The following is a 25,299-nucleotide window of genomic DNA, read 5'->3' on the forward strand; positions in this document are numbered from 1 at the left end:
GTGACCCCTGACAGCCTGACGGAACGTATTATCTGGATTTATTCCCCCCCGTACTGTGTGGTTCACCATCCGATTAGAAAAACCGATGTGATGCAAAATCATGGCTTAATCAAGCCAAACTTGTACAGCGTAATCCCAGCAAGTAAGTGTTATTGCATCATAAAATATCAGAGCCTGTCATGTTCCAGTGTACAAAATACAGGCCATAGAGTACCGGTTTTCCGGGGGAAAAGAAAAGGCCATGCATGGACGTGTTTATAATTTGCCTATTTATAGAATCCTTTATGAGGGGAACAAAGTGTATTGCATTTAGTGCCTTTTCTGTTATCTAATGACATTTTGGTGGAACTGGAACATCTGGCTATTAATTATTCAAAGCAATGCTGGGTGACGTTAATAGATTAGCGTGTTTGTGATTATAGTCCAACATGCTTCTTGAGTTTGGATATTATTTTGATGTAAACACAATTAGTTTGAAATGAACTGTGAATTTCACGCATCATTATAAAATATCAGAATTTACATCGCCGGAATAATTGTGTGAGATTTGAAATGGAAAACATTCCAGTTCAAAAAGCCAAGCATTCATTAGTGTGTTTTTGTTTTTCTTTCTTCTTTTTTTTTTTAATGAAGCAAGTAATTTTGGGGCTGCAACGTTCTTAAGGAGCTCACACACAATCCTAATACGACTGATCCTAAGGGACCCCGACTTATTGCTCCTTTTGCACTGAGAGCACAGCTATCCTCGGTCTCTCATACACTTTTATGAAGGAAGCCAGCTGTGATTAGGAAGGCAGGAAGGAGTTCAGTGTGAGTTCATGCAGAATCGTAATCCCGACAGGTTTACCGAGGGCAGGACGTAGTGTGATTCCGGGGAAATGATCTGGAAATGTCGAGCGAGAAACCGAAAGCGAGAAGTCTTGATGACGCCTTCAGATGCGACGACGGGAGGAAAAGCTTAAGTTGACAAAGTAAAACAGGGGAGAAATGTCTGGTGATTAAAAACATTCATATGATTCATGGCAGGGTAAACTTTACAGTCATTCATAAGCGAATCAGCAGCAGATTTACTGTAAATAGACAGACGTCTACTTCAGAATACCGGTTGAAACTGAAAAACACTGTTACATCTTGTTTAACCACAGTACAATGATGGCTAGATGTATTGAGGTTTCCTGTTCTGCACAGAGTGAAAAAGCGTTGGAAAAAATTATCAAACCAAAAACAATTGTTTCCTCTGTGCATATCTGCAGGCTGTATCGTAAGGGATATGATGGGGCAGGCTAACGGGGTGTGTGCGCACACTGATAAGTTTTACAAACGTTCACGGCCTATAAGATGAGACTTAGAGCGTGTGTGTGTTTATGTATGTGTATTTATTCATTTGTGATACCTTTTTAACCAAAGTCACTTCCAAGTGAACATGAATCCTATAGAAGCACTGAGCTGGTAATGAGCTGACAGTGAGACAAGTGCTCAGTGAGACAAGTGAGACAAGTGCTCAGTGAGACAAGTGAGACAAGTGCTCAGTGAGACAAGTCCACTGTGTCCCAAATGGTTCCCTCATAACATTATTACACTATTACAGTGAACAAAATGGCTGATTTTAAAGTAAACGATTCAGTACATTACATTACATGGGTTTGATCATCACTCTCTGACAGTAGTCGATTAATCAGCTTAAAATAACCTATTAGGGCTGCGACTAATTAATATTTTCATAATAGATTAGTCGGCCGATTATTCTTTCGATTAATCGGATGTGGGACAATCTTTCAGTAACATTTTTTCGTTTATTTAAAATAAAATCCACAAACTGAGTGTTACAAATATAAACTTCAGACAAATATTTTACACATACACGTTTGTCCAATTATGTAAGACTGAAAAGAACCCAACACACACACACACACACACACCAGAATATATATTATTCAATTATGACTGTAGTTTAATTCTGTGCTTTTTGTGCACGCATGAAAAATAATGAATAAATAGTTGTATATAATATAAACTAATATATAAGTTTATATTATATAATCGGATTTATGCATGACTTTTTAATAAAAGATAACGTTGATATAAACAGTAAACTGAAGAAAGATTGTCGGTGACTCTGGGTATTAAGTTAAAGCTAGCGGCGGTGCATTACGTGTGTATGACGTCATTCGCCGTCGACTAGGAAGCGGCTTATACTTCCGGTTAGTAAAAAAAACCGCTAGAGTTCCTTTTGAGATGATACTACCTTTCTAAAATCCACACACTAGACGGTAGAGTACCAGTGCATAGTGTAAGCGCATAGTGAAAGTGTACAGTACGTCATTTGGGACACAACTTTAGTATTTACTCTCCGAAGTGTGTTTTCGGAACAGAAGTAACGTAATGAGTAAATCTGCCCCGTGACGCGCGCAGACCAACTAATCGATAACGAGATTCGTTGACGACAATTTTCATAATCGATTATTATGGATTTTGTCAATTAGTTGTTGCAGCTCTAGAAAATATAATTTGGCATTTTTGTTTTATTTCTTCTAAAATATTGCTCTGAATATCCTAACATTTAACATTTTGGAGTTATAAAATCGACATAATGTATTTGTATGTAGCTTTAAAGGCAGAGAGACAGAGAAAAACACAACTAAACCACACAAGTAGGAATGCTACAGTGTATGGCCAAAAGTTTGTGGACACCTGACCATCACAATCGTATGTGGGTCATCCCCAAACCATTGCCACAAACTCGGAATAAGATGCCTTTGTATTCTGTAGCGTTACAATTTCACTTCACTAGAGCTAAGAGGCCCAGACCTGTTCCAGCATGACAGTGCACCTGTGCACAAAGCGAGGTCCATGAAGACAAGGTTTGTCAAGTTTGGTGTGGAAGATCTTGAGTAATCTGCACAGAGCTCGGACCTCAACCCCACCGAACAACTTTTGGATGCACTGGAACACTGATTGTGACCCAGACCTCCTCGCCCAACATCACTACCAGACCTCAGTAATGCTCTTGTGGCTGAATGAGCAGGTATCCCCACAGCCACGCTCCGAAATCTAGTGAAAAGCCTTCAGAAAAGAGTGGCGGGTGTTATTCCAGCAAACAGAGACTAAATCTATAATGAGATGTTCAAAAAGCACAAAAAGGTGTCCACATACTTTTACAGTACTCATATAGTGTAGTACCGAGCAATGTTACACACACTAGTCATGTAGCGGACAAACTATAGGCCTAAATGATACAAAGATAAATGATATCACTGGAGTAATAACCCTGATGTCCAAAGGTCACTCCTCATTGCTTCATGAATAGAGAAGTAGAGAATAGAGAAGTGTTGTAGTAGAGCTAACGATGGGAATAATTCATCCACACAGCGGCACTACCTATTGCACTAAAGATGCTTGCCATGAAGGGGTTGAATAATTTTGAGACTGGAGAAAGCATTATAAGTTGCATTTTCTGTTGAATTTGGGGAAACCACTTGAAGCATTCGCTGTGTCGAACAATTTCAATTGCTTTTGTTTGATTTGTTCATTGCAAACAGCTGAAAGTCTGTAAAGTTTGACAATAAAGCTGATTTGTAATGGGGGTTGAGTAATATTGATTGGAACTGTAAACCTTTTATTTTTTAATACTTGCCACTTTTCTCACGCGGGACATTCATAGTTGTTTCATTCACTGATTTAGTAAATAGGCTATAACATGCAAATATCTTACTGGCATATTAATATAAACGTGCTTTATCACTGCCATCACAAACTTCACTAATCCAATGAGATTTTCATTCCTAAAATCTGGTATTTAGCTTTCAGTGGGAATTTTTATGGACGTGTTTGCTGCACTGTGCATTTAATATTTCTGTCCGTTATTTCTCTTTATCGTGTCTGTCGAGCACAAACACACGCATCGCCACCTAGATGAAGAAGGTTTATTTCGGTTCACCAAACATCTCATTACTCATCTCGTTATTCTTATTATTACACTTAAGGAAAGCGGAATATTATTAGGCAGGAGGCACATCCTTAGTACGGTAGTTTACTTCCACAACTTTTTGTTTCCTTGTCATTTCCTATCACAGGACTAATCAGTCCCTCCAGGATTTCAGGATTTCGCAATCATAGAAATGAAGGCAAAATCAAGCAAACGCTACAATATTCCGAGGAGCTTGCAATTTTTCACAATTATGTGGGCCAAGACGTGTCATGTGACATCAGTGAGCATTCAGCCAAAGTCCCCTTCCATTCAAGTGTGTCGAACACGAGTACAACTAGAATGTCTCATTTACCTACAGACATCTCTGTGAAAGACCGCACAAAACAATTCTGTGAAATTCAAGTAGTTTTCACAAATTTTGAAAGAAAAAAAAAATGCAGCAAAATCGAGCTTTTTTAACCGCAACAATCAGAAAGAAATCTGTGAAATCCTGTACAGACTGACTAACAGAGTAGCAGAAGTTTTCTGGACAATATGAGGCAGTGATTAGGTATGGGCACATGAATGTGTGTGCCAGTGTCACTGACCTACCTCATGGGCCAATACTATTAATCCCAAGCAACGTTTTGTTTACATGCATTAGTGGCAGCGAACAACCCAAAAGAAGCCAGAGGTGCCAATACATTTTCGCTTAGTGAGAATAGACAGAATGCCGAGTACACACTTAACAAAAGATGTTAAAATACAACAACTTTTCCATGGCTGAATCTCAAATGAAGTTCTCTCAGCGAGATCGTGCACTAGGTAGGTTGAACACCACCTCTATGTAGTGAGCAGATATAGTGAATAGAAAGGCATTTGGGATTCAGCTGGAAGAGTGGAAGATTTGATGTAGATAACAGATAAGAAATGTAAAATTAAGCAACAAAAACAAATCCGAAACAATACGTTGTATAATAAAATCGCTCTAAAAACGTTGCTTGTTAAACCCCTTCAGAATCCGTGTAGAGGTGTGACGGGGGTTTGTTACCGTGGTGCACCGTCCAGTGGAAAAGCGCTACTTCTGCACACATCCTACCTGGTGGACGAATGAAATATCTCTCAGGTGTAATATCATGATAATATAATCAACCGTCATTATATTAGAAGCCTGGGCAATTATCACGAGTTTAATATTGGTTCCTGCCTCACACATATCGCAGCTGTGATATTTGTGCCGTGCTTTCGGCTCAGGTGTTTGTGATCATTACATATCTTTAGTCTAATTCATTTTCCGTTTATTAAGGTAGGCACTCGTACGGGGTGTGTGTGTGTGTGTGTGTGTGTGTGTGTGTGTGTGTGTGAGAGAACGAGCCCTGGAAGCAATTGTTATGAAACGACGTTGTAATACAAAATGAATTCTGCCATGCAAGTTCCCCCATTCAGCACATTGTTGTGAAGAAACGCAGCTTTTTTGAGTGACTGTATGTTGACTCTGCACCTTTTACAAAAGTGCCATCTCTCCTGAGGGACTGCTCATGAATAATTCATCATATAGAGGCAAAGCAAGTTGCTAATCTACTCTCGCTAAGAGCTATGCAAATGGCTGGCCCTCGTCCAGAAGCTGTGATGTTTATTACAGAAGATTCGAAGCACCTTGGGGATGGAAAAGGAGTTTTTTCATGAACCGCCCTGCTTGTCAGGTGTGTGTGTGTGTGTGTGTGTGTTTTTTTTTTTAATCACACTAGGATCAGGTGAAACACGTTTACAGCATTTACAGTTTCTGGGTTTTTAGTTTTGTTTTGTTTTTGTTTTTGTTTTTTTCCACTTCACATGTTTAGCAGTGCACAGTGGAGCTAAACTGCTTAAAAGCATCTGAAGGTGGTTGGGTACATTGTTATCCTTTAGATTAGAGGATGTCAGGGTGAGGCTGTGTCTTTGTTTCTGAAAGGCTGTTATTGTTGCGTCGAGTGAAACAGCTGCTCCAAAGTCCTCTGAAGAAATAGTAATGCACCTCACAGAGGTATAACGATACACAAGATTCTAAATCGATCCGATACGGTGGTTTCTCCAAACATTACATTTTCCATAAGTGTACGCATTGATTGAAAACAATAGAGACATAACTCGTTTCTGGCGTAAAAACTGCGCAACCCTGTTGTAACCCTCAAAAGTATGCTAGCATGCTAGTATTACTGTAGCTTGGACACTTTTTTAAAACAGCGTGTTTTGGAGAAGTGTGTGTGTTTTTCTTAAATGTAGCTTCTACTGTAGCCTGATTCAAGATAAAGTGGAAGCTAATTTTTCAGAGGAGCTTTCTGTAAGTTACGGAAGGATCTCCAGTGTCAGCGCTTTGTAAAGGTGCAGGGAAGTCTTCAGGACACAGAAAGCTTTTGTAATCTGCTTTTGTGATCACATGACAAGCTGTCTTTGTTTTTTCTTATTAACGTATTAAGCAGACAATCCACAACATTAAATAGGCGGGAAAATAGCTCAACGTGTTGATCATTAATAAACGAACGATTATAATCCGAAGAGAAAGTGTGCAGACCAGATCACACCGTCCCGTCATTGGTTATTTTCCTATAACTGCACTTCCTGGGGTGTTTTATTCTGTACTTAGCAAACATCACTTCAAGCAAACATCAGTTACTCAGTCTGTACAGGATTTCGTGGAGATGTTTTGTGATTGTTGCGGCCAAAAATTCTTGATTTTGGTGCGGCTTTTTTCAAAATGTGCGATTCACCTTGCAGAGTTTATTTTTATACATTTTTTTTTTTTTTGCAGAAAACTACTCGTATTGGTGAAACTGAAATTTCACGAAATCGTTTTGCACGGTCTTTCACAGTGATGTTTGTTGGTAAACGAGAGCTTTTATCTGTACTCATGTTTGATACACGTGAATCACGTGACTGAATGCACGTTGTGATGTGACGTGACACGTCTCGGCCCAAATCTGCGGTAATTTTGGAATATTGCAGAGTTCATTTCTGCTATCGCAAATACGCAAACTCCTGGAGGGACTGTTTACTTGTGCCGCTCTGACAGGATTCAGAAAGTTCACCAGATTTAGGGCATATGTTACAAGCTTGTTTGGTATCCGCAGCTGCAAGGAGTACAATCGGGTGAAGGAAAATATTTGCTCAGCGTCTCAGAGAGAACACACGACAGAAAGTCTCCGGACAATATGAAGTGAAAAATACATGAACTTTACGATAAATCGCTAAAGCAGGAAATCATATTGTATGTTGGTACAGCCAAATTCAGCTGTTTGTTACAAATAGGTGTTAAGTTAACACACACACACACACACACACACACACACACACACTAGTGCCGCACAATTAATGGAATATCGATCTCGATTACGATTCCGACTGCCCACGATTACATGGACATGATCGACTGCGATATTGACGTTTAAAGTTCATACTCCGGTCATAGAAAACTCCTGCAAATCAAGCGCTTCCTAAACTTACAACCAATCACCATAGAGCGGCGCAGGGATGACATCATTTTGTAATGCCAAAACCCGGAAACGATTTAGCATATTAGCGCTCCCGCTGCCAACTTCGCTTCGGGTTTGAGAGCGTGCTGCGAGCTCCAGCACTTGCGCGAGGGGAAATCATGACACTAACATGTTGCTAAGTGGCACTACAGAGGTTGTCGGGGACATTAAACATCATCACGCCGAACAGGAAAAGTCTTTGCAGATCATCTGGTTCAGGTTTGCTGTGCACAATCCCCCCCCCCCAAAAAAACGTGGATGAAGATCCATCCACGGAGTAAATCCATATTATGGAAAATGTTTTAAATCAAGTCTGGAAAAGTTCTCCGAAGCTTGGTGGTGTTGAAGTCGAGTGACCGTGGTGTAGTTTGTTTATAGCGTTACAGTTAGCTGTTTATTTCTGGCGATTGTATTTAGGCTTCAAACTTCATTAAAGTTGTTTATTTGCGAAAATGATCTTGATGAACAGAACGTGTTAGTGTTGTAAACTTTTGTTGATCACAGAGCTTATTTTCTGCAATAATCCAAAAACCTTTGTGAAAGTCCTACTGGGTTTTTGTCGAGGGAACCGGTGTGATGCTAACTTCCGGGTTTCGGTACAAAATGACATCGTCCCTGCACCGCTCTATTGGGTGATTTGTCTGCGTCTCTCCTCCTCTAAACACTGTTATTGTCTTTTCTGCATACGCCTGAATCGTTTTCATTTGGTTGCATATTGTTATATTTGATTGCGTATTTTCATTTGGGTGATGGTATTTTTATTTTTACTTATCCTATGTATTGGGTACAATTTTATTGATATTTTGCTTCTATGAGATGATGCACTTTAAGGACCAGTCTAATTTGCTGCAAAGATTTGTACATGAGCAGGAATGTAGTACAACATGGAGGTGAAAGCAGGGGTCTGTTTATTTAAATGTGAAAGTGCAGTAAAAATATGTTGTCCCTAAAATCAATCAATAATCATGATCTCAATATTGATCAAAGTAATTGTGATTATCATTTTGGCCATAATCGTGCAGCCTTAAGGCACACACACACACACACACACACACACACACAGTATTGATATTGCAGGCGCTTTTATTTTGTGCAGCGTTTTCTTCACTCCTAAGATAATGTCTTGCACATAAGCAAGGCAGCATAACTTCCATGGCTCTAAGATGTATCTGATCACTTCTTCATCAGACTACTCTGAGTTTAATGAAAATCATTATGGATGATGTACAGTGCTCTCCACTAATATTGGCACCCTTGGTACATATGAGCAAAGAAGGCTGTGAAAAATTGTCTTTATTGTTTAACCTTTTGATCTTTAAAACATTCACAAAAATACTCTGCTCTCACGGATATCAAACAATTGCAAACAAAACACGGGTTTATCCAATAAAAAATATATTTGTTAAATATATATATGTGTGCCATATAGTTAAATATATACATGTTATGTATATGTGTGTGTGTGTGTGTGTGTGTGTGCACTACAATTATTGGCACCAATTTAGTCAATACTTTCTGCCACCTCCTTTTGCCATGATAACAGCTCTGAGTCTTCTCTTATAATGCCTGATGAGGTTGGAGAATACATGGCAAGGGATCTGAGAGCATTCCTCCATATAGAATCTCTCCAGATCCTTCACATTTCGAGGTCCACGCTGGTGGACTCTCCTCTTCAGCTCAGGGGTCTTGGATGGTCATGGCAGGACCTTGATATTCTGGTCAGTAAACCATTTTTGTGTCTGGCAAACTGAAGACGCTTGAGTTCGTTTTTGGATGAGAGTAGAGGGGGGATGTAGGTGACGTCGGATTGTAGTTTTGGAGACTTTCTGACTCCAAGACGCAACTAACTTCTGCAATTCTCCAGCTGTGATCCTTGGATTTTTTTGGTGACTCGAATCATCCTAATAAAACAATAAAGACAGTTTTTTTACAGCCTTCTATGGACATATTTACCAAGGGTGCCAATATTAGTGGAGGGCACTGTATGATAATATCATATGCCATTATCATATAATATGAACATGTGGCTAGTTACAAAAAGTAATAATCCTAATGTTTGGTCAAAGTTACAGTGTGTATTTACAGTATAGTAGCTTTCTCATTATCTATCAGAAATCGAACTATCATCGTGTAAATCCATTCACAGAATATAGATTGAACAAATGGTACACCTGTGAACTGAATCAGATCGTTATCCCGGATTATCCCACCATCGTTTTACATCATTTAGGTTTCAGTGTTAGACGTCAAGCTTTAGCTTCAATACTGACTCTACTGTCTCTGAATAAAAGCCACAAAGCGTGAAACTGCAGGGCGTTTTCACCGTACTCACTTCCTTTTTATGTGGAAATAGGCTGAATTGTCTCTCTCTCGCTCTTTCTCTCTCTCTCTCTCTTTCTTTGTCTTTCTGTCTCTCTTTCGCTCTCTCTCTCTCCCTCTCTCTCTCTCTCTCTCTCTCATTCGCTCTCTGTCTCTCCCTCTCTCTCTCTCTTCCTCTCACTCTCACCCTCTCTCTCTCTCTCTCGCTCTTTCTCTCTCTCTCCCTCTCTCTCTCTCTCTTGTTTGCTCTCTCCCTCTCCCTCTCTCTCTCTCGCTCTTTGTCTTTCTTTCTCTCTTTCGCTCTCTCCCTCTCTCTGTCTCTCGCTCTCTGTCTTTCTCTCTCTCTCTCTCTTTCGCTCTCTGTCTCTCCCTCTCTCTCTCTCCTTCTCTCTCTCTCTCTCTCTCTCTCTCTCTCTCGCTCTTTCTCTTTCTATCTCTCACTCTCTCTCTTTCTCTACGTGTGTGTGAGGGATAACAGATAAAATGTTACCATTTCCTGGCAGGGCGGATATATAACAGAACTTACCCTCAGTGTTGGGTTAACCATCATCACTACTATCATCAGCTAGATGTGCTGATAATTCATTATATACCTCACTACCCTTTGTTTATTTTAAAAGGAAGACTTGTAGGTCTTAACACGCAGTAATTGCCCTCTCCTACTAAAATACGTTGTTAGAAACACATTAAATATGTTAATTACTTTAAAAATCCTTAACATTTAATACATATTTTAATCTACGGAAGTCGCCATTATGTGACAAGCGCAATGCACTCTGAGTCGATGACGTAAAATAATTGCACTTGAGCACTCAGAAGGATTAGTTACTAGCCCTCGCTGCAGGAGAAGAATGTCACATTCACTGTGCTGCTTTTGGCTGTAATTTTCTTGTGTGCTCTGGAACAGGGGATATCTGTAAATATAATCAAACCCAAAGCATCTTGTTACTGCGTTTTTCTGTATATTCTCATAACGTAAAGCTCCTGTGAAATTAGCATAAAAACGCCTAGCCAAGTCATACCCAAAGTAAAATTAAAGCTGTTCTTGAACCATTTGGAGTACTTGCATGGTTTTGGTCTCTTTTGAAATGTGGACTAAATATTTTTACATGATTGGATTGTTTGGACCTTTGCCAGTGTAACAAGACTGTTTTTGTCAGGATGTTATGGATCAGTGGATTACTATGAAGCTTCATATGAGGGGAGTTGTGAGTTTCGTAAGTGTTTGTTTGTATATCGGAGGTCTGACAGAGACGTTGATTGTAGCTGCTGTTGTGATTGGATCTCAAAAACGGTTTATATCAATCGAATCACAAGAATCTTAGCGTTCCAAAGATACGAGCACCTTCATACACACAGAAGCTGTGTACATAGCACAGGTTTGCTCATAACATGGCGACAGCGCGCTGGCCGTCAGATTTTAACAGGATAAAGTATACGACGGCGAGATGTCTGATAATCTCTAAAATTATTGATATTAGAATACGTTTAATCATAAACTGATAGTTTAATCCATATCCATACCTTGAACAACAAACGCTCTCCGTTGGCATAGACGTGCCTCTCTGATCGTCTTCATTTTGATGTACATTTTGAGTAATGTCTTCTATATTAGCCTCCTCGCTCATGTTACGCTCGGGTTCAAATTGAAAAGGCTGAAGACATGTTCATATCGCTGTAGGGTCGCGGGAGAATCAAGACCATTGCAACCATTTCACGTCACTACCCAGAATGCATTGCGACATAAACAGCAATGGCGGCCAAGGATTTTTTTTCTTTTTTTTAAAACTGATGTCTAGAGTGTTTTTGTGTAGTGGATTTATATAGCGGATGTCAGCGTTAATCTAATAAGCCATACAAGTCTTTATAGTCGGGGTTCCCTTTAAGAAGAGGCCGCCTGGGTACACAGCAGTTTTTTCCAGTGTTTGTGCTCCTGATAATCAGCATTCAGCATGTTCTTTCATTTTTGCCAAATTTGAGTGCAGCATCGTATTGTGTGCTTCTTGGTGTCCTAGTTTTTGTTCACCAGAACAGTTCTATAAAAGTTTTGACAGTCATTGAGAATCAAACTCGGTGTTTTGCATCGGGACTGAAATCCTGGGGGACTCAACAAAAAAAGTAGGGAACAGGAGTTCTTTTTCTCTCATGACTACTTTATTGATATTTTGGTAAAGACGAAATAAGTTCATTAGAAAATAATAGTAGTCTTTCTGCAAGAGCAGGTGGGATCCGTGAATAGTATCTGAATGAGTGAGACATAAAAAAACAAAACATCCAAAACGAAACTGATTCTCTGAGCGAGTTGTTGTTCAAAGTTTAAATGAATTGCTCGTCACGTAGCCTACAGTCATATTTGTCACATTTGTGTTCATTGCTCCTTGGTTAAAACGAATCGGGTAGCGTAACACAACGTCGTAGCTACCTTAACTTGCTAGCTAGCTTCAGCGAATAGTTTACTAGTTGTGTTCAATAGCAGAAAAGAGCTGTTCAGGATACTGATAAACAAAAACAAATATCGCACATGTAGTGAGGAAGGTCTAACATACTGTATGACAACACTAAATTGTGTCCTAAACGCAGTTCACGCACACTGTGTTATCTTAAACCATGTTAAAAGGTTAGGCAATTATTATGTGATGTGGAACAAATACAACATAACAGTATGTGCTGTAGCACATAATTAACAGGGTGGTGTGATACAGGGGTGTAACCTGACTTGGGCTTTGGGGGCTGGAGCCCCGAAGATTCTTTCTTTAGCCCTGAATAATTATCCATTTGGAGCGGTTTGTTACTGAACGTCAGTAAAAGAAGACGGCAATGTCGTCATTTTGTGTCTTCAGCGAAAGGAGTGTTGTATTTTATCTTCAGTGAACGGAGGCGAGACCAATCAGACAGGGTTTACAGGAAAATACGTGGACATACTCGTGTCCTATTGGCTGACAGTCTCTCAATTCTGCCGAACGCTAGCACACGCAGTCAGTTCGTGTGAGGGGAAAATGGATATATGCCGATTTTGTTTTGTTTTTTTTATCAGGGATGTGTGCCAATTAGTTGTAGCTATAGAAATAATAACATGCGTTATATGTATTAGAACACCTTCTGACCAATCAGAATGGAGCATTCAGCAGCTCTATGTCTAGTCCCTATCAGTTTTAGTATAAAAAATTTTAATAAAAGAAAAAATCGCTGTTAAAAGTCCATGACTGAGCTGCGTTTGATTTTGAAGCGCTATCGGTGTGATTAGCTGCTGTTCTGTGTGTCCTTTTTGGCAGAAGCAGGACCTCGATAGTGTATCACTGTAATTCTGTAGCTCTGAGGGAGAACAATCTCCTGGAGTTATGAAGACACATATTGCAGTGCTGATGCCAAATAAGAAGCTGTGCAGTAGCGAGCGATTGTGTTTCTCTTTTCGGTGCACGCTGCTGTTCCACACGTCTGAGCTGCTGTTACTGCAATATCCCAGCAAACAAACTTTGACGTGAGAAGCAGATTAATATAGAGTCATGTAATAGCCTTGTAATGGGGACAAATCACCAGTGCTCTCGCTGCAGCATCGTAGAGAGCAGAGAACCACAGCAGAAGCTTTTATATCTGTGCTACTGGAGCACATGTGATGTCAGTATGTACTGATATTACAGGCTGGATTCAGAGAGACATTTTCTATCTTGGTCTGACTGCTTTAGTCATTGAAACACGCATACACGGAATAAAAAGCAAATAGCATACCACAGGTTTTGAATACGTGTACCAGAGATGGAAATTCGAGTCTGCGACTTGGACTCGAGTCGCACTTACGTCGCAAAAAAAAAAAAAAAGTGTTGCGACTTGACTTGGACTCGTGAACAACTGACTCGAGACTTGTATAAAATCATATAGAGACAGGCCAAGAGCTTCAGTTAATGTTCACATCATACATCAGAATGGTGAAAACGTGTGATCTCTGTGACTTTGCCATGCTTCTAGTGCCAGACGAGCCGATTTGAGTATTTCAGAAACTGCTCGTCTCCTGGGACTTTCACACAAAACTTTGTTGATAAGAGAGGTGAGAGGAAAATGGCCAGACCCGATTAAGCTGACAGGAAGGCTTCAGTAACTTACCTAACCACTCTTTACAACCATGCTGAGCAGAAAAGCATCTCAGAAAGCACAACACATTGAATCTTGAGGCGAACGGGCTACAACAGCGGAAGATCACACCAGGTTCTCCTCTCAGCTCCTGTCAGCCAAGAACAAGAATCTGAGGCACAGGATCACCCAAGACTGGAAAAAGATGTTTTGAATGATCAAAGCATCAAGGAGACTTATTTGCATGTTGCAGACCTCAGCTATATATATATATATATATATATATATATATATATATATATATATATATATATATATACACACACACAGTATAATGACCGTTACACTATAAGTGTATAAGTATTAGGCCAAAAGTTTGTATACACCTGACCATCGCACTCATATGTACGTTTCATACATCCCATTCCATATTTAGTCACCTTTTGCTCTTATAATAATATCCACTCTTCTGGGAAGGCTTTCCACTAGACCTTGGAACATGGCTGAGGGGATTTGTGCTCATTCAGCCACAAGAGCATTAGTGAGGTTGTCACTGATGTTGAGCGAGGAGGCCTGGAGTGCAGTCAGTGTTCCAGTTCATCCTAAAGGTGTTCAGTGGGGTTGAGGTCAGGGCTCTGTACAGCACACTCACGTTCCTCTACTCAAAACTTGTAAAACCATGTCTTCATGGAGCTCACTTTGTGCAAAGGGGCATTGTCATGCTGGAACAGGTTTGGGCAATTTAGTTCCAATAAAGGGAAATTGTAATACTACTGCTTTCAAAGACATTCTTTAGAATTGTGTGTGCCCAACTTTGTGTCAACAGTTTGGGGAAGAACCACATGGTCCGAGGCCTAATAATATTGTACAGCGTGGTTATGGAGGTTCAATATTGCCACCTTTCCAATGAACTGTTGACTGTTTGTTTGTTGTTTTTTTTGGTAATGCTGGTCATGGCACTAATGACAGTGCTTTATAAAGGTGTTTTTTTTTTTTTCGGAAACTCAGTTCTCTTTTACAGCGCTGTGTAACATGCCCTTCCAGGACAGTTTCCAGTGGTACCAGTACCTTGTAAGCATGCAGAAAGCTGTACATTGTACAATAACTGTACTTCAGTCCTTTGTGTTTCTGAATGCCTCCCCCTTTCGTTTGCCAATGCAGTACTGCTCTCAGCTCCACCACAAAAGCTCATTTGTCTGAACACATCTGCCATGCCTGTCTGACTAGTAGCTTTACAATGGCTAATGTCTCGTTTGACTCACGATGGTTCCTCACAAAGCAGACAAATCCTGTATATGAGCCTTTCTTTTTTTAGCGGCTTTATTGAACTTTTATTTACTCCGGCTGTATTGTTCGTCTCTTTGAGTGCATGTTTGTCTTTTTTGTCTTTCCATAGAGGATGAAACGTGCAGTCATTCCAACACGGCGTTGTGTAGTACTGTAGTGTAGCATCTTTTTGCTAACTCTGCATTCCTGTACTGATTTCAAACACTCGTCAGTGTTGATCATCTATGTCACATTCGCAGCAGAAAAACAGCAGTGCATACCGAAGTTTTTTTTTGTAGGATCGCAATAGATCTCGGTTCTAATGCAGAATGTAGCTGACCCGATTTACTCCAGCAAATTGTGTTATCACAGGAGGGAGTTCCCCCGTTATTCAAACGGGTAATTTGCACTTCACAGAATACTGCGTCAGGGCTCAAGGAGGTGAGTAGGCCATGCTTACAGTGGTTTTCGATTTTGGCTTTTGTTCGTCATGCGGCTCCATCGTCTCTGAGTTCTCCACCCATCATCTGGTTGAGGATTCACACGCAGGTTGAAGGTCACACGCTTGCCACTCTGTATGTATGCGTGAACTTGTCAGCAGTGGAGGAGGAGGGTGTGTTTCCACTTCCTTATTGGTTTTTGCACCATTGCGACGGGCTTTACCGCTTGGTGTGTGGAAACTCTGTAAAGACACTTCCAACTAAATGCTGACTTCACCTCTCTGGATGTTACACCAGAGATCTTCTAGTAAAGTCTGTTCTCTTGGCTGCCATTGGGGTAGTGCATCTGTGGATGACCAGGGAGAAAAGGAAAAAAAGGCGTGAACAATGTGCGTTTCTTATTTCCGATAAAGTCTTTCTCAATAAGGCGATTGGTTCTTTTTTACTAAGGGGCGGGATTTATATAATACAGCTGCCATAATGAGCGTCATGTGCTGCATCGTTCATATTTTAAGTAGTGGGTTGTTTCTACTAGAATCTGGCTACACATAGTCTGAAAAAACGCTGCTCCTGAGTCCTGATAATAATAATGATTCCTTAGATTTATATATCACTTTTATAGGCACTCAAAGCGCTTTACATTGTGTGTGGGGGGGAATCTCCTCAACCACCACCAGTGTGTAGCATCCACCTGGATGATGCAACGGCGGCTATAGTGCACCAGAACTCCCACCACACACCAGCTATTAGGAGAGAGGAGAGGAGAGTGATGTAGCCTATTCAGAGATGGGGATTATTAGGGGGCAATGATAGATAAATGCCAATAGGGGAATTTCACCAGGACACCGAGGTTATACCCCGACTCTTTATGAGAAGTGTCCTGGGATTTCATCTGAAAAACAGTGCTGTTTTTACAGTATAGTGTCCCTGTCACTATAGTGGGGCATTAGGCCTCACACAGACCACATGGTGAGCACCCCCTGCTGGCCTTGCTAATACCACATCCAGCAGCAACCTTAGTTTTCCCCAGGAGGCCTCCCATCCAGGTACTGGCCAGGCTCAACCCTGCTTCGTGGGAAATCTGGCAAGAGCTGCAGGGTGATAATCTCCCCGTCAACCCTTGGTTGAATCCCCGTAACCATTTTAAAGGTCATTCTATTACTTTTTTCTTTCTTTTTTTTTTTTTGCTCGATCAACCCTCAGAGGACTGAGAGATTGAGTCAACTGTATGACTGTAGACTTCAGGAGCAAAACTTACCAAAATTACACTGTCATCTAAAGCAATTTCCTCTCTCAAGCTGTAAAATAACTGCTCACTATAGTGTAGGTACATTTGGAAAATTGGACTAATATAAAAAAAGAAACACAATACAATACGTTTGGGTAGGTCCCTTCATTTGTCTTGCATCTTGGGTTTCTTGTTTATTCCCCATGAGCAGCAGTCAAAGGGCCCAGACAAGCAGAAAATTGCAAAAATTTTTGTCATGTGTTTATATGGTTTGAGGGAAATAGTCTTGGGACTCAGAGTCTATATTAAGACCTCAACAGAGAATCAGAAAAAAACAAACAAACAGTCAGTTAGGGTTCAGTGAAGGTGGAATTCTGGGAGTATAAGGGTTTTCTTTTGTGATCTGTTCACTACTTTTATGTTCCATCGCCCCAGGGATTGTTTGTTCCAGTTCAAGTGAACGATTCATTTAAAATCCCCAATTTATGTTCTCTTCATCTCAGTGATGATCAATATATAGCCAGCTCCAGAGTTATTAGCACTTTTCATAAAAATGAGCAAATATGATCACTGAAAAGCAAGAACCAGCCCAACTGGAGTGATTAGGAACAGTCACAGTGAGGATAATATAAAAACTGCATCGTTATCTGGTGCATAGTAACGTTATCACAGAATGCAGTATGTTGTTGGGAGGTGAAAGGAAACCAGAGAACCTTGGTGCCAATCTTGAACAGGTACCAAAAACTGTACAACCAGAGCCATTGCTGCTGAACCACTGACTAGATCAGATCATGTGCTGTTGCAGTCATGTGCTCAGTAATCCGAGCGAGTCAAGGTCAGAAGTCACGTTAACCCCTTGTGCAAGTCTGCTGATCCTGCATCGTGATGTGTGGGGTCGTTTTGTGCAATATGAGCATTCACTGTTCACACTCAAACAATGCAGCTCTCTGTCGTCCCCCCCTCCTTTTTTTCATCTGTAGAGCAGAACACTGGTGCAAATCTGTGCTGCTGGATCTAGACTGTGGGTGTATGTAAGCTGCAGGGTGGAAACGAACGGTTTCCTGAAGAATGCAAATAGGATGTGTATAGGCTGGCCTGGGCACGTGTGCACTCCTACACGCGAGAAAATCTTATGGCGTGCTGCTCTGGTGAAAAGAATTTTTTTGCTTCACAAATTTTATCTATTGTTAACGCCAAGCATTCCTCTCGGTCAAGATTCAAGATAGCCATTCTGTCATATGCACGACTTTTAGATTTATTACTGTATTCTGTTTTCAAGTCCGTAGTGAAGCACTATTTGCATTATAATGGCTTGTGCACTAGGAAAGTGTGCGATTTGAGGCTCTCTAACAGTTAGGGCTGTAACAATATGGCACAGAGTATTGTTCAATAAGAGACTTTGAATTCAGTACATCTGCTTATCGGACAATACAAAGATTCCCAAAATCATTAAGGTGTGGTGGAAAGCCGGTTAGGTACGACGCTAACGGCCAACGAGGGATGGATTGAAATATGAGTACAATACACTGGCGCCAATAACACAAACATGTCTGACATCACCTTACAGTGCCGCTCTCTAAAATTACACAAAAACAATCTCTGTGCTGCATTCAGGCAGCCGGTCCTCACTGATTGAGTTCTAGCTAAAGAAATCACTGCTTTTATTTTATTTAAGTTCATATTTTCTAGTGGAGAACACTACATTCAAAAACACATCAAGGGCTGTTCCTTCTCGTCTATTCCCTGGTGGTCTAGTGGTTAGGATTCGGCGCTCTCACTACCGTGGCCCGGGTTCTATTCCCCGAACAAAGCCGTTAGGGCAGTGATGGCTCAACAGTTAAGGCTCTGGGTTACTGATCAGAAGGTCAGCAGCTCAAGCCCCAGCACCACCATGCTGCCACTGAATCACTTAACCCTCTCTGCGCTCTGACCCCAGCTTCCTAAAAAGCTTTTTAAAGAAAATTAGGGTTACTGATCAGAAAGTTGGGGGTATATTTACTTATGCGTCATGATTAAGTTTCAACTATTGCACTTCTGTAATGTTGAATGTTTTTTACTCCGTTGAAAATTGAAAGCTAAGGCACCTGCTTATTTTCGCTGTATTAAAGACGGTATCATATCGAGACGCCACTGCTCTCACTCTCTGACACAGGAAATGGACCGGCTGATCCTTTTTCTTTTAAAAGTGAAAACCTTGTCCTCTGTCATTATTATTATTATGTGCTTCTGTTGCGCAGCGGCTCATCCAGGGAGAACCCGAGCCCCGATCCGAATAGAAATGTCGAATGAAATGTTTATGAACTGGTCCGTCAGTCCATAAAAATAAAAGTGCTTGACTGGTTGGAATGTGCAGTGAGCCAAAACACAGTTTAATGCGAAGGTGTTGAATGTGTATGACACGCGTCTCACGGACGTGAGATTATAAAAGTGCACGTAGCGAGTGCTAGCACTTTTCTAAAACTCCCAACAGCTTTAATGTTGATTTACTGCATTTTTTATTGGATTTCAAAAGCCAAAGGTTGTCACAAAAGTGTCGTAAAACAATGAAATTGTAGTTCGATTTGATAGAATAAAGCAATAAAGTGTGCAATGAAGTGTGTGTGCGTGTGCGTACTTTCCCACCTACTCAGACACACATTGTCTCCTTAAACCCACTGTTTAGTTTTGATTAATGTGGTGTGCCTTTTCCTCAGGTGCTCTGTGTGTGTGTGTGTGTGTGTGTGTGTGTGCGCGCGCTCGATCGCCAATGCTTAACATTTACACTGCTAATAAATCCTCACGCAAACAGGACTTCTCTCCTTGATGAAAAGTCTTTCATGGCAGAAAAAACCAACCTCTGCATAATAATTTGTCATCTTTTATCACTATGTGCGTGATGTTTTCTTTTTTTTTTTTCCCATTTCGTTTCATCTGTCCTGTTCTTCCTCTGCTGTTCTCTCACTCCTACATCACTGAAGTGTTTAACAGGCTCCGAGTCTGTGAAACAAATGCAGATTAACGCATTTGTTCTCAGTGTGATTTCATTAAGTTAACGATAACGCCGCGTCTCAGACGTTTAGCAGTTTTTTTTCACGTCACTTTAGTGATGGCCTTTGGAAAGTAAAGAGAGATTGACACGGTGTTTAAAACACACAATGGTGCTTTAATAGAGATTTATTTAGAACAGCTCCATCTGCCTGCTGATCCATTCCTGCTCCAAGTGACTTTGGCATTGTGCAGCAAAAAAAACCAAAAACATTGATGTTATTTATTGACTTATTTATTTATTGACCATTTTACTACACAGTGAATCGACAGATCTAAAGGATCAGGACTATATAAAATCCGTGTCTCATTTTGTGTGTTTTTAGCGCAAGTATGTTTACTCTGCAAACTCTTGAGACGTTACTGGCTCACAGATAACAGGGTACTAAATCAGGGCCTGTTTACACTAGCGCTTTTTTATTTTAAAACTGTGTTTTCAAATGAAAATGATCCTCGTCCACACTGGCCGAATACACGTCACATGACCGTTCATGCACACTGGGCATGTGCAGACAGGTGTAAACGGGAAGTTGGTTGCTAGACACCGGCAGGCACAACAATAGGGCTTACGCCGCTTGAAATGAGATTTGTTGCCGAATTCTCTAATCATAGCTCGCCTCTTGCGCATGAAGCAGCTGCAGTTTTATAAAATACAGAATTAACTGCACAATGGCTGCTAAGAATGACGACAAAGCCAGCAAAGCTTGTGGATCAGTCTCCGTGTTGTTGTGTATACGATCAAGGTAGCGTAATGGTCGTATGGTAGGGGTTTGACGAATCAGGGAAGGATATGCAATGATCCAGAAGACCCAGTCAGTAGGCGAATGTGGGTGGAGCCACACCTTCGTTTTCAAAAGTCTTCGTTTTGGTCTGTTTACACTGAAACGCGAGCCCAGAACTAAAACAGGGTCTTCGGCGTTTCTGTCGTAGTGTAGACGACGGGCATAACCGTAACGAAAGTTATGCGTTTTTAAATGAAAACGCACTACTGTAAACAGGGCCTCAGATGCCCAGTACTATAGTGTGGCCACCTGGAAACCTACTTGACTAGAGTAAAAATGGTGGCTAATGTAGTGTCATAAAATATAGTACACTAGTTAGCTATATAAATTCCAGCATTGGAAACAACTTGGCCAGAGTCATTGGTTTTTTCTAGGAAAAGTTTCAGAAACTAAGCAAGTATCGGGCAACGTTTGTCAGCGAGCTTTCATATCGTGCATGAAAGATATATTCGAATGTGGCGAAACTAGCATCTTTCTTTTTTTCTCGACATGTTTAACCAGAATGTGGCGTACTCAGCTGGCAGGAGAGTTCCCTATATGACAGCTTTACACGACACTTTATTTCGCTCAGTTTCATCAGTGTTTCCACGTACCTGTGTGTTTACAAGCAAGCTTGTCTGTGAAACATGGTGGAGGTAGTGTCATGGCTTGTCTGTATTGAAGATGCAACGCATGATGGCAGAATAAATTCACAAGTTAGTTTACAGGAACATTTTGAACACTGGTAACTGTTAGCCTACTGAACCTATGGAAAAAAAACAACAACAATACAATCGACCATTTAAAAGTATTAGAAAACTACTCGAGTATTGTCCCGAGCTACTGATTGGTCCACGCCATGTAAATCGTCAGGTACAGATTAACGTACACTGTAAGAATGGAGACGTAGCCTGCGACTGTGTTTTAGGGCAGAGAATTAAGAGAATCATTGAGAATGAAGTTGTGATAGTCTGAGAAAAAAGTCACAGTATTACGGTACATATCGTGTTCGTGTTTCAAAATGAAGGGACAATGAGGATTTGGTGACGTAATAAGAGATCGCAGGCAGTGATCACCTTCACAGCTAGTGATGGTCACATGTGCGTGCTGTTCATATTGGGTGTGAAGATGAACGATGATCAGAATTGTCGATCCTGAAGGAGCGGAGGGCCGGCACACTCTGACTCCATAATGCGTTGTCATATGGACTCGTACCGTAAACATAAGCTTTTTGGTGAGGCCATAACGCCATAACGCACTGGGCAATCGACTGCTGCATCGATATTCAGTCCCTCCAGGTTTTAGCTAATACTGTATTATACTAATAATAATCCGGTTCTGATGCAGCTGAAGATGAAGTATTTCTTTAATTGTAAAATAACATATTTCCTTATTTTTTGGGGCGGCTGTGGCTCAGGCGGTAGAGCGGGTTTTCCACTAATCTTAGGGTTGGCGGTTCGATTCCCGGCCCACGTGATTCCACATGCCGAAGCGTCCTCGGGCAAGACACTGAACCCCGAGTTACTCCTGATCGCGAGTTAGCGCCTTGCATGGCAGCTCTGCTACCATCGGTGTGTGAGTGTGTGTGTGAATGGGTGAATGAGACACAGTGTAAAAGCACTATATAAGTGCAGACCATTTACCATTTAACGATTTTTTGCTATCGCAGAAATGAACACAGAATCAGGCAAACTCCGCAATATTCCTAGGAGCTTGCAATTTTTCCAAATTATCGCAAATTATTATTTGGTCCAAGACGTGTCACGTGACGTCATCACAAAGCGCGTTTAGTCAAAGCCCTCTTCAATTCACGTACGTTGAACATGAGTACAGCTAAAAGGGCTCATTTACCACCACCATCACTGCGAAAGACAATTTTGTGCAACTGCACTTTCGGCTATTCGAACAGTTTTCCACAAAAAAGCTGCAAAATCAAACATTTTTAGACACAACAATCACACAATCCTGTACAGACTGGAAGGCCTTGAAGGTGACCACTGCCTGTGATTTCTCCAAGTTCATGTGGGACTTTCTTCTGAATAAACACAATTTCTTGCCCCGTCATTTCAAACTTCTAATACTATTAATAATCTGGTGCTGACGCGTCTGAAGATGAAGTATTTCTCTAATTGTAAAATAACACATTTATTTATTTTCGTTGTGCTGATACGCACAATTCCACCACAGCATTGTGACTTTTCTCAAACTATTATTCATTTATTTGAAAAATATTTTTACTACTCTGTTTTTCCCATAATATCATATACTATGACCTTTTTTATGACATATTATGAGTTTATTCCTGAAATATTACCACTTTATTCTTGAAACCTTGTATTTATATTTTTTCAAACCGTGGCCCTAAAACGTTATCATAAGTAGCCAGTGTCTCAGGTCAGCTGCATGGTCCGAATCAACACCTTTCCTAACGTTTCGCTCTTACTCGGATTACTACCAACCTGATTTGTTGTAGAGGTTAAGCTCAGACTGAACAGAATTGGTGTAGAAAATAATAAAAACCACTTCAGTCCCATTTCCAGCGCAGATAAAGCATGACGACGGAAAAAACCTCTCCAGTGCTCTAGTGATTGAAAGGAATGCACTGTTGATGTGTCCTGTTCAGCTTTATTTATTCTTTCTATCTTTCTCTCTTTCTCTCTCACTTTCTCCCTCTCTCCCTGTCTCTCCCCCCTCTCTCTTTCTCCCTCCGTCTCTGTCTCCCTCTCTCTCTCCCCCCCGCTCTCTCTGTCTCTCTTTCTCTCTCTGTCTGTCTCCCCCCTCCCTCTCCCCCTCTCTCCCCCTCTCTCCCCCTCTCTCTCTCTCTGTCTCTGTCTCTCTCCCTTTCTCTGTCGCGCTCTCTCTCTCTCTCTCTCTCTCTCTCTCTCTCTCTCTCTCTGTGTGTGTGTGTGTGTGGATGAGTGGAGGTGTTTATCACTGTCACACAGGTGGAGAGTCCACAGCAGCGCCTTCAGCACACTGCACCCATCATCCATCTCCCTCTCTCTGTCCTCTTACCACATCTTTGACTCTTCTCCCTTACATCTCCCTCTTTTCGGCTCGTCTTATAAATCCCTTCATCTTGGACATTTCTCAATCTCAACACTTGCTTGCCACAGTAAAGAAGTTTTCTCATCCAAACCGATGCCTTTTATTCAGTTAACGGCTGTAAAAGAAAAAAAGAAAAAAAAAAAAACAAGCATTTTTTTTTGACCAATTTGTTGTTTTTTTTTTGTCAGCTGAACCCCTTCATCATGAGCGTCATTCCATCTCAAGTGCTCCAGTACAGGTTGCTTGCACTAAAAATTTCCCAAATTTTTTTTTGGAGTCATTACCTCTGTTTACAACTGTTTACAGAAACCTCAATATCTCAGTTCAGGATGGTTCTGGCTCCAGGGAACAAAAACCGATCTCTCAAGCACATTACAATGTACAATGTACAAAGAACATATATAACCATTTTTTACCCTCTAAACAAAATTTAAGGCAGAGACTTGTACCCTTCCCATTATAAATTGACCCTGAAAGTGGAACTGGGAGCAATCTTCAGCATTACATTTGGACTTAAGTTCAAAGTCTAAGGAGCAAGAATGTGCAAAATGTTTAAACATGTACCATGTAATGTGCTCCAGTGATCAGTTTTTGTTCCCCGGAGCTAGGTCCATCCTGAGCCGAGATATTGAGGTTTCCATAAAAAGCTATATAACCAAAGTTTATTGTGTGAATTGACACAAAGATGGTGGTCGCGGCTAAACCAAGTGAAATAGTCATTTTAAAAAAAGGATGGTTTTGCAATGCCAATACATAGAGGTAATCACTCAAAAATAGTTAGGTCACGCAGCCAGATTGAGATGGACTGACCCATAAAGCCTTCAGTTCCTCGTGATAATTTACCTGGACTAACACGAAGTGAAACCTTTGTCATAAATGTTGAAACTTATTACTTTTTTTTTTTTTTTTTTTACCAAGCATTGGTACTTTATCCTTTTGTGAACTTTTTAATATCTTAACTAATTTTTGGGAAACTATGTTTTTTCCCCACGCTGTATACTTTTGCAGTCTTTATTATAAAGAGACGGACATTTTCAGACTGCACCTTGGCATGTAATAGTGCGAGTTTGTTTAGAAATAATTTGCCTACTGTTTTGGTCTGAAGATCAGGCGAGGTTTTACCCTTCGTTCATACGAACTGCGATTTTTTTGTCACTCAGACCACGAGTTTGTGTCGCTGTCACTTGTTGCATACTGTATGTTCACTGTGATTTCACTGGTAGCTGACTGGTGTGAATCGGCAACACATATCATATAGCAAGCTACAGAACTTCTGCAAAACCACCCGTGGGACCACAGTCATATGTTTTCGTTCCTTGTACACATGGTGTCTCACCCATTTTAATGACACATTTTTTTTGTTGCCAATTAAAACCCACCAACCAGTTCTACCTATCACACAACAGGTACAAACTGGTGAAAGGTTATCACGTGCGTCCATGAAGCCAGACACATGAAGCCAAACGCCACATATTTTTTGAAACTGCTGCGTAACAGGGCAGCAAAACACACTCGGAGGAAAGCGCTCTCCACCCTCTTACGCATACATGAGCTCACAGACACCCACGATTGGCTAGTGTTGCTGTGATTGACATGGCAGAGAGTGTATGCCACCGCTCCCACGCAGAGAGCATGGTCAGTTTAGATTCCCACCCTGCATCCCAATTTGCCTCCTTATACTATGTACATATAAGTGTGTACTCTCTTTATGCAAAAACTGGGACGAACTAAC

The 25,299-nt window shown here is 40.9% G+C and overlaps 1 protein-coding gene across 2 annotated transcripts in view; it reads left to right on the forward strand.

Annotated features, from left to right (window-relative positions):
• Positions 1 to 25,299, forward strand: part of adam10a (ADAM metallopeptidase domain 10a) — a 115,362-nt gene that overhangs the window by 4,545 nt on the left and 85,518 nt on the right. The window contains exon 1 of one of the 2 annotated variants that reach the window (XM_053617240.1): positions 17,728 to 17,882. The exons of the other annotated variant lie outside the window; for it this stretch is intronic. Coding sequence (XP_053473215.1) covers positions 17,867 to 17,882 — 16 coding nt within the window. The 5' untranslated portion in view covers positions 17,728 to 17,866. Of the gene's footprint in view, positions 1 to 17,727; positions 17,883 to 25,299 lie in introns of those variants that run through there. 2 annotated transcript variants of the gene reach the window in all.

This window comes from Ictalurus furcatus, chromosome 27 (assembly GCF_023375685.1).
Source record: "Ictalurus furcatus strain D&B chromosome 27, Billie_1.0, whole genome shotgun sequence".
Taxonomy (NCBI): Eukaryota; Metazoa; Chordata; class Actinopteri; order Siluriformes; family Ictaluridae; genus Ictalurus; species Ictalurus furcatus.